The sequence below is a fragment of the Poeciliopsis prolifica genome, unplaced genomic scaffold, assembly GCF_027474105.1.
Source record: "Poeciliopsis prolifica strain line A6 unplaced genomic scaffold, Auburn_PproV2 SCAFFOLD010, whole genome shotgun sequence".
In the NCBI taxonomy this organism is placed as follows: domain Eukaryota; kingdom Metazoa; phylum Chordata; class Actinopteri; order Cyprinodontiformes; family Poeciliidae; genus Poeciliopsis; species Poeciliopsis prolifica.
In genome coordinates, this window is record NW_026562385.1 from 580,784 (window position 1) to 591,497 (window position 10,714).

Below are 10,714 nucleotides of genomic sequence, written 5' to 3' on the forward strand. Positions count from 1 at the left end.
ACATGAACAATAAGAAAATGAATTATTGTTCCAACATAGAAATTATTATTTCTATGTTGGAACAACAAAGAAATCAAACTCCATTACATAACATTTACAAAATTGTATGTAATTCCACCATACAACAACAAACAATTTAATGTACAAAAGCAACCACAGCTTTAACTGAATTACTACAAAGGTAGAATTAATCTACAAGTTTTCAACATTTGAAATTTTATTTCATCAGTTGTAACATTCAAAACTGCTGAGACTTTCAATTAAAACATATTCAAATGTTGTCCTGGTAGAAAACATGTACTAAATTGATTTATTTTGGAAAAAATAAACATGAACAAGTATCCAACTCCAACAAAACATATCATTTAAAAAATACCCGATAAGATAAACATGCTGGGCGTTAAGAGTTACTGACATCATGTGGTCAAAATAGGTACAGCTCTTCACCTAAAAAGCAAAACTTTAAAGGGAAAGTTCCCCTGCTAATTCTCAAGGATGTCTGTATCATTCTATCAAACTAATGACACATCTAAACATTCACTGCTATCTAAAATATGTAGCCACTGAAATATTACATGAGCTTGGATTTTTGCAAAACTTAATGAGTCATTTTTTCAGTCCTCTTTAAGACCTCCGAAGACTGCTGTTGGAACACTCTTCTGCTCAAGCTGCACCTCTGTAAAAGCAAAAAACACAGAAAACCACATTTTTAATTACTCACAGAAATGCTTAAACAAGCAATTCACCCTCCTCTCACTACGGTTTTTATTTGTTTTACACTGACCATCGGGTTCTTGGCCATCATCTTCATCCTCGTCGTCGTCAATATTTATCTCATCAGGATTGGCTTGTTTGGAAAGCTCAGCCAACTCACTGCGAGAAGTATCACTCCTGTATAGAGATAAGGATGATGCATTGAAAGTGATGGTTTTCATAAAGCCTGTGAATTAATATTTTAGTCAATCAGAGTTTAAACCACAAACCTGACAAACAGAATTTTCTCCTTGGGTTTGGGTTTGTCCTGCTCAGCTTCTGCAGCAAGTTGCTGAGCTTTCTGCTCCAACATTTTCATATCATCAATTCCCATCTGGCCAGGAGCAAGATCTGAAACTGACACCAAATAGAAAATATTGAGAAAAACATATCGATTATTAATGTTTCTCCTAAAGTCTTTAACATTCTGTAAAGTTAAAATGTCCATAACTGATTTCTCTGAACATCCCATAGAGTAACAAAGATCATCAATAGTAGATTAAGTGACAAAACACTCCAGTGGACAGAAAATGTGTGGATTTTCCTCTGACTCAATGTGCTTTATTTTTGTTATTGTGATCATAAAAATCTGTCCAAGTAAAAAATTAAAAAAAGAAAGAAAAAACTTATTTGGACCAGCAATATTAACAATATTGGACAGTATTTCCCTACTTCAATTTGATGGAGAATTAAGGACTGCGCCAAAGATCAGGGTGATTCCAACCTCAAATACTTGGAACTCATCACCAAAAGTAAATATAAGTATAAACACACAAAATGTTTTCAGGAACCATACAAAATAAAATAAAATGGGTTTGATTGCAGTTTTGCCTAAAAGAAGAAAGGTTTACTTCATTTCTGGAAACTATTTTTGTAAAATGAAATGGATCTATCAAGATTGTCTAAATTTCTGCCAGAAAAAACTTTTAGGCCAAAATAAAATCAGGTGTTTGAATAATTTGGAGTGCAACCTTAGATTTATTGGAATGTAAATTATCCCGCGGGGGACTACGGAAGTGCTGGTTTTATTTTAGTGGGAAAACATAATCTGCCTCACGTTCCTTGAGAAGTACTTGCATTTTTCAGCTTTATTTAAACTATTTACTTTTGTTAATGTTAAATATCTGAAGACTCAAACTTGATTTTCCCAGCTGAACAGCTTAAAAAAATAATTGAACATAAAAATACCATAGCGTATATTTTTCCAACTTTGAAAGAGGAAGTCAAGATATGAATCAAATGCTTCTGTTATATAACTTATATTTCTAACAATTCTGAAAGCAACTATTGTCTTTAGCCTATCTGTGCATGGCTTTCCCTGTTTGATTGATAAAATATTACAATTTTAAGGCTGTTTTTATAGCTGCAACTAATAATCTTACAATAGGACAAAACAAAAAAGAAAGACAAATGTTTTGACTGCAGTAACAGCATAACAGACCTTCATGAATAAGAAATTAATCAGATACTAAAACCCAGGAAAATCCACAACCAAGGGCCCAACTTTCAAATAAGGCGTCTTACCAGTGCCTGTAGAGCTTGTAGAAGCCTTAAGCATTTGCGAGGACATGAAGTTGACCTGGGTGTTGTATGTAGCTTGGACACTGCGCTTGATTCTCAACATCTCCCTAATTGTATCTTCATTTCCATGGCGAATCTCAAATTCCTTCCAGGTCTGCCAGAAATTTGCTGTCACCTAAAAGACAATAAATATATTTAAATGACTTGTCATATTTGTGAACAATTTACTAAGAGAACATTAAGATGAGGTGGTTTCTTTTACCCTTGGGTCACAGATCTGAGAGCAGTAGGAGTAGATTGCTCTGGCACGGTCAATTTCCCCAAGTTTACACTCCATGTCAGCAAATCGCATACACATATCCCTCGCATGCTCATCAGGAAGAACCTGGCAGAGTATAAAAGGTAATTCTCAGATGTCAGCCAATTCAGCATTTATAAAACAACACTTTTAAAAGACAAAAAAATGCTCTGTAAATTAAAAAAATGTTGCAATCTTAGACTTCTTTTATCCTTCTCAGCACAGTAGTTTGTCAACTATAAATACACAAGTTCATTGTGTGATTTGTGGATAGGAAGCATGATAAGTGATATGTAATCATTTAAATAACTACTATTCATACAATAAACATTTCAATTAGAATTGCAAGTCTTGAATGTTTAACTCTTGATGTGCAACTATTGTGATGTTTTTTACTTCAAATAATTCTAAACTAGTTTGCATCATTGCTGGTTGAGCTGAGGAATGTTTTTTAGGTACTAAGGAAATCAGAAATTCAGCTAGCTTTATTTGACTGATTTTGTGAAAAAACAACTTTCTTTAGAACCCTTTGAGGCATAACCTGCAGAAGAATGAAAAGAAACACTTCCAAGTATTGTTTTATGAAACTAAAACTTCACCTCAATAGCCTTCTGGTAAATAGCTCTGGTGTACGTAACACCATAAATTTCAGCTGCTCTCTTGATGTAGATGTTAAACATATGGTGTCTCTCTTCAGTTTCCACTGCTTGTGTTGCTCTTTCATAGACAGCCATGGCATGCCGGGCCAATCCATATTCCTCTTCCAGTTTGGCATACAACAGATAAATGGCTAAAACAAATAAGATGAAAACAACAACAATGTTTTAGAGCAATTTGCAAGACAGAATAAGAACATAAAATGCAATACTGAAAAATGTTTGTGCTGTGCTACAAAGGTTTTTTACTCTTGGCAAACTTGGCAGGGCAGCCATCCAGCGCTTGTTCAAATAAATCTCTGGCTCGCTCCAATTTTTTGCCGCCATAACGGTCAATGAACTTGGTAAGGTAAGTGTTCCAGATGTCATAAACGTTTGGCCACTTGAAGAGAGCAATCCCTCGTTCATATGCCTTTTGAAAGGAAGGAAACAATGAAAATATTTTTAAATTGATCAAATAAAAATTCAACTATGAGTAACAAAATGTATGTTCCTGAATTGGTTCAAATGTTCTTACTTTGAAGCTTTCCTCAAAGTAGTTGTGTTCTTCAAGGAACATGGCATAGTTGATGACAATTTGAGGAGTGGCAATGCGTAGATCAATAATGCGGTCATACACTGCTTTTGTAGACTGATGATCAAAACCAGAGTAAAATGTATGGGATTAATAACTAAAATATAAAACTATAGAGCTGATTACGTGCTTTGTCATCATCTACAAATTTATATACGTACCTGAAAAGTCCCGAGACTCTCCTCAAGATCTGCCAGCATAGACCAGACCTTCAGAGACTTGTAGACTCTGTTTTGAACAGGCTCAGATGAATCAAAGTACTCTGCTTTCTTAGATGGGATTGCTGTAGCTTTCTGATATAAAAAGCATAAAAATATAAACTTAGTGTTGTAGCTACACTAGTAATAAATCACATGTCACATTAGCTGAAAAATACGGTAGTTTCATTTGTTTTACAGTGATGCATTTTAAGTATTTGCCTTAAATGTTCATCTTTCACAAATTTGTGCTCAATAAATTTATTTTTAATGACTTCTAAAAAATCTGTTTTCATGTGTATGTTGTGTCACCAGTAAGTCCTTGAACACAATGAAGACAACCAAACACACTGAAATATCATTACAATCTTAATGCTTTCAGAACAACTAAAAATATTACATTTGTCATTTTTGAGACTTTTCTTTCACTTGTTACAGAGCACAAACATATGCTTCATTTGCAATATATCTGTATTGTTGCAGTTCCTGAATTTGCCAATAGATGTCCCTATACATTTAGTTTATAGAAAAGCAATGGGCTTGGTACTTGTACTGCATCATGCTGCATTGGTTAGTCCTTTGTTTTGAGACCTAATATATTTTCATAGGATATTAGTAGACGTCAGGGGGGCAGGATAAGGAAGCTTGTCAAATAACCTGTTTGTAAGTGTGAACCGTTATCATTTGAACAGACTCTCTGTAGCTTTTGATAGAGGATAGTATTTTATGACAGACTTTGAATAGAAAATGACACATTAAGATAAATGTATCATTTGAAAAAACAAACAAATTCAACATGTCAGTTACTCTGCACTCCAACTTCTTTGCTGTTCCTCTTGTTTGGTGCTTTTGTTCATCTCCCTTTCATCTAATCAATCCACAGTGGGTCAAGGCAGATTTCCTAAGTCCGGCTTGGTTGGAAGTGTTTTCTATTCCAAGGCAGCCTTAGCTCTTCACTACTACCTATTATCCAATTAATACATATGAAGTGGAAATGATTCAAAGCTCTGACTGAGCAGAAATTGTTAGTCTGAGCTTTAAAAAACAACTGTCACACATTAAGATTGAATATATAACAGTAAATTTGGATATTCTTATAAACTTATAACTGGAGTGTTATGAATTGAAACAATACATTAGACTTATGGGATGATGTTCTAGTAATATGCTGAATTGATAAAAATCAGACCTATCTTCCAAAGAATAGTTTATGTTGGTATGACTATCGTTTTTTTTTTTTTTTTTTGAAAAGAGCTTTTCAAATGCTTTGCAGTTTGTTGTGGTACGTGTCTCATCCAAAAAAACATAAAAATAGCAATCAACAATAAAGAAACAAAAAATGAACAAATCATGTTGATACAGCATCTGTAATCAACAAAAATATCTACTAGAAGAATTTTACCCTCAGTATGCGTAGTGCCTGATCATAATTCTCATGGCGAAGTTCCATCTCTCCATATTCACACCAAACTGCAGCAAGGTCATCCACTTGTTTGTAGTTTACTTTAGTAGCCTTCTCAAAGATTGTCCTGGCCTGAGTCAGAAAATGAGGCATATAAAAAGGAAAAACTATCATCCATCCTAAATTCAAAGAAACCATGCAGCTCCAAAGGAAAGACTTTGGTAACTTACGTCATCTAGCTGTTCATTTTCCTCATAGAATTTAGCAAAAGAAACCCAGAGAGAATGAGGTTTTCCAGTGGCCTTCATTGGATCCACTGTCTGTACTGCCTCAGTGTATGTATTGATGATCTGGAGTGGACACATTATATTTGATCCATTTATCAGTACTGCGTGATAGATACTTTGAGATATAGATAAAATAGATATAGATAAAATAGATATAGATAAAAAATAAAATGTATACAGGCCCTTAAACTTACCTGTCGTGGATTTCCTTCATAAAGTTTTACTCGCTTGTGCCACTCATGCACATTATGGGGATTCTGCCTCAGCAGTACACTGTTCAGCAGAAGCGGCCGCCGGGCAATTAGCTGCTCAAAGCGGGCCAGACGAAGCTCCAGGTCTATGTCGTCTGGTTGGAGAGAGGAAAAAAATCTGCCATGTATAAATGGTACTGTGGAAGAAAGGTGCGTTCATGCTAACTCATACAAACCTTCCTCCTCTTTTCCCATCTCAGCAGTGGTCTCCATCTTTGCAGCAATCATGCTCTCCTCAAACTGAGCATAGCTATCAAACACTTGAGTGAAATCCCTTACAGTTACTACTGTAAGAATGGCTTCCTCATAAACATCCCGTGCCTGAAGAAACAAAGAGACCATCATAATGACACATCATGCATCCCCTTTCAACAACCCAAAAAAATTATTCATAAATACAAAGCAAAAATTTTAAATAATAAATTAAAAACTTATCTATACATAAAAATATAAGCAATTAAGTGAAACGTACTTTCTCAAAGTGACCACTCCTGATGTAATAATCAGCCAAAGAGCACCAAAGTTTTCCAAGTTGGTCTGTAAAGCGTGTGAGGCCACCTCGTATGATGGCTCCAACATTTAAAGAGGTCACTTTATCAGGATTCTGAGAGATCAGGTCGCACAGCTCGTGCCACAACTAAACAAAAAAGTAAAAATACACGCAAAATAAGGATTCATATGTTTCTATGATCAGAATAATACGGACATACTTGAAGGTACTAGACCTAAATTGACGTTTTACCTGATAGTTGGACTTTCCATCTTTGGACACAAAGCTTTCATCGTTTACAATTGCTGCTAATCGCACAGCTGCTTCATCCAAGCGACCAACAGACCGCAAGTACTCTATGTACTCTTCTGCATTCTCTGGAGATAGCTACAAAGTATGAGGAGAAGACAGAATACTTTGGGAAATGTGGAGAAATACTGGACTTAAATTTCTAGAGCAGAATATTTGTTAACTTTACAACAACATTGTTGCGATATACAAATACAAGAAGAATGTTAGAATATGTGCTGTTAAACTTCTCTTTATCAGAATCAAAACTATGTATTTTGTTGACTAAAACACATAAAGGTTCAGATATTCTCGAAACAAAAAATCAAGAGATCGGAGATCGGAAAGAGCTTTCAGGAATTCACATTTCCTGTGAAATGTGAATTAATTTCACAGGAAATGCCTTTAAATGACCACACAATTTTTGCTGTGTGGTCGGCAAAAACACCAACCACACAGTGAAATTTCAGGAAAATTTTCCTACAGGAGATAACAACATGAATTCTTACATGACAGAAATGGTTTGTGCACCATGATCTCACCTTGAGGTACCTTCGATATACCCGCAGGGCTGTTTCAGGCAGGGGCAGGCTGTGAACGAAGCGCAGATACAAAGGCCAGATTCGTGGATGCTGGGTTACAGGTAGTGCTCTTAGAGCTCGGTCAAATGTTCTCCGACTTCTCGTGATCTTACACTGTGACACGACGAACTGACAGTAATCAATCCATATCCTGGGCATCTACATTTATGGAGAAAAAAATTATTGGTTAGCTTAAAAATAAAAAACACCTAACACCACTCATTTTTTTCAATGCATGCATTATTTTATTCACTGTTATATTGCTGAATTTTGAGTCAATACTACCTTGTGCATAAACACAAGTGCTCTTTCGTGGCAGTTATTGACCTCTTCATATGTTGGATCTGTGATGCATTTTCCTTTGACTTGTTTCCTCCTTTCTCTCAGATAATTGTACCACAATTTATAGCTGTAAAAATGAAAGGGAATTTTGATGTAAAAAAAAAAAGTCATCTTTACCAAAATGTGAAATTTGATCTTTCAGTAAAAGATACCTTCCAGGCAATTCCTTCAGAGCTCGTTCATATATCATGTTCAGGGTGGATTTGGCACCATTCTGTTTGAATTCAATGTAGCGCATCCAACACTTGACTGAGTATGGATTTCTGATAATCTCCTCTTCATAAGGAAGATCGTCATCCTCCTGTAAAAGTAATACAAACAGTAAACACGAAAGACGATGTAAGCTAAAATCTACGAAAGAGTAACGTTTGAATTTATTTCATTACAGCAAAAATAAAGTATTACGGTTAATATTGCTACAATGTCTTGAAAGCAATATAAAGTTATCATGAAGTATAACTTCATGAAAATACACAAAACACCACTGTCTCTTTCAATTTTATGTACCCAGCCAGGCTAGGTTTACGCTAGCTCCTTACAACTAATGTTAGATATGGCGATATATATCATATCATATTTTCATTTGTATTACTTACAAATATAACGTCAGCTCTTCCATTTAGAGACGGCATTTCTTTCAAGACAGTATCGACTCTGGAGTTAAAACTCAGTGCTAACTTTTGAAAAGCTAAACTGGCTTGCAAACTCAAAGCGTGTTGCCTTCTACGTAACTTCCGGTGGTGCCGCGACAAAACACGCATGCGCATTCAAAAAGAACTACAAACTGGGGGAAGTTTGTAGTTTTTCTCCGGTTTGTTGTCAACGAACAACAGGGCTCATTACTGCCACCAGCTGGTGTTCAAATAAAAAAGGCCAACACTAGCAAGATAATAGCACTGAAATCTTAAAATGTATATCTTTGTGCCTGTTCTGTTCCAGTTAACGGTAAACCTATGTTATTTCTGTTTCTTTCGTTTGACAAAATTGTTCATGCTTTTCTTAACTTGTAAGATTAAGACAGACAACCTCTTTTCATGTAGCCATTTTTCTTCATTTTCTGAATTGCTTAAAATTGTATTACAATTTCTCAGCTGCTGTTAAGCAATTATTGAACATGGTATTTTTTCTTTTTATTTACAGTGGTTCTGGAAACTCTACACATCCTTGCAAAAATCCCCAAATCTTGTAACTTAAAAAATTGAAATATGATCAATTATATTTAACATATTAAATGTTAAATATTTTATTTTTTTACAGATATAATGATGTCTTCCTATCCTATACAACTGAACTGAAAAAAAAATATGATATGCACCTTTTAAGCTTTGACTCTTCTTTTATAGCAGCCTAACTCGTCACTAGTTTTAGGGGCAATCACTTTTTTCACATAGGTAGGATTGAATTTTTGTTCTTCATTAATAATAAACACCTTAATCAATAAGCTGCATTTGGAGTTTCCTTGTATTTGACTAATATTTAAGTTGGTTTGATGAACTTGAACAGTGTAATAAAATGCAAAAAATAGGAAAACTTTTCCACACACATGTGTAAAAGGTTTGGAATTGATTTCACAAAATATTTTTTTTAAATAGCAGTTTAAAATGGGTGTATGAATGACTGAAAGTTGCTCTTTTCACTTGCAATATATAAGTATAAAATAGTTATTGATTTTAACACACTTTCCTCCTAACAAAGGCAACATCTATTAACTGTCATGAGGACCCTGTTGTCCTCATGGACCCAATAGATAACATGTTTCGAGAATGACAGTTAAGGGGTTAAGACTCAAACTATATACCCACTTTATTCTTGCAGAGTTGCAGGACAGACAATATGAGTCTTGCACAGTTCTTTGTAGATGTTGAAAAGCAAATAAATACTTAAATTTATATAAAGACTTTTGTGGGGCCTTCATGTGATTGAATGGTGGAGCAGAAGCAGCACATACTGAGGCTGTGATCCTTGTTGCAGCTGTCCCTGCAACAAGGTTTTAATCATAGCCATGGGGCTGTTTACTGCAAGTCTTTACTTTTTTTTTTCTCAGCTTTACTTCCTGTCCAGAATAAAGAGAACTTGTGCCAAACAACCTCTTAAGAAAAGGGAGTTACATAAAAATTAACAGGAATAGTACTCCTGTTGATTCTGATTCTAATAAAACCTGAAAAACCTGATGTAAGCTTTGTGCCATTTGGAGTCTACTCTTCTTAACCATCAAATATAAGCTTAACCTTATAAAAAAAATCTAACAAAGAAAACTCATTTGTTCTTCTCTGGGAAACAAAGAAATATTGTACAAAACAAGATAAAATTAAAAAATCTATGACAAGTGTAATAAACTATTATCAAATAAATAAAACAGATTATTTTCATTCTGCCTAAAATATAAACTGCTGTAAAGACTAATAAATATCAGAGATGTATTATGCCAGGTAATCCCTTTTAAAAAGTATTAGCCAGTTGCTAGTGAAATGAATATTTCTCAAGCATTAGCTAGTGCAGGATCAGAATCAAAGTTGAATAGTTTTGCAAGGACACCAACTGTCGACAACAGCAACAACATCCTTTGAATCAAATGAAGCATGAGGATAAAGATCTTGGATATTAAAGTGATACTTATTATAGATCTTCTCTCACCCTGGTTGGCAAATGTTCTTCCCTTCCTTTTAAGGCAAGGTGTAACACCGTTTGAACTTTATGGAAAGGGCCTTACATTCAGTTTTATTAGAGGAAGATGATCTGTGCCAGTGTCCTGCAACCGTATACCAGCACCACTTGGGAGCTTCCCCAAATGAATTTCTGTTCTTGGCGACGGGCTTGTTTATTTGCAGGGCTAAGGCACAACCTCTCACTACAAAGTTTTCAGTTCTTTAAACTTACTCATACTTTCAAGAGTAACAATTAAAATTTATCTGTATAAATTATTTATAAGAGCACATGTATGTCATGGCATCTATTTTGGGACATACTTTGAAGATTACTGTATGTTTAATGAGCAAAAGACATGCTTATATGAGAAATACGTGATTGAAAATGACTCATACTAGATAACATACTCTTAAAATTAATTGATGCAT

At 34.8% G+C, this 10,714-nt stretch overlaps 1 protein-coding gene across 1 annotated transcript; it reads right to left on the bottom strand.

The window, feature by feature from the left end:
- Window positions 1-88: 88 nt before the first annotated feature.
- Window positions 89-8,372, bottom strand: xab2 (XPA binding protein 2). The gene is made up of 19 exons (XM_055035205.1): window positions 8,237-8,372; window positions 7,793-7,941; window positions 7,584-7,707; window positions 7,260-7,457; window positions 6,682-6,816; window positions 6,412-6,576; window positions 6,116-6,260; window positions 5,883-6,034; window positions 5,632-5,751; window positions 5,402-5,533; window positions 3,964-4,095; window positions 3,746-3,859; window positions 3,478-3,640; window positions 3,172-3,362; window positions 2,537-2,659; window positions 2,278-2,449; window positions 984-1,110; window positions 785-891; window positions 89-676 (listed from the first exon to the last, which is right to left on the bottom strand). The coding sequence occupies exons 1-19, from the start codon at window positions 8,270-8,272 to the stop codon at window positions 615-617; spliced, it is 2,547 nt and encodes an 848-aa protein (XP_054891180.1). The 5' UTR covers window positions 8,273-8,372; the 3' UTR covers window positions 89-614.
- Window positions 8,373-10,714: the final 2,342 nt, after the last annotated feature.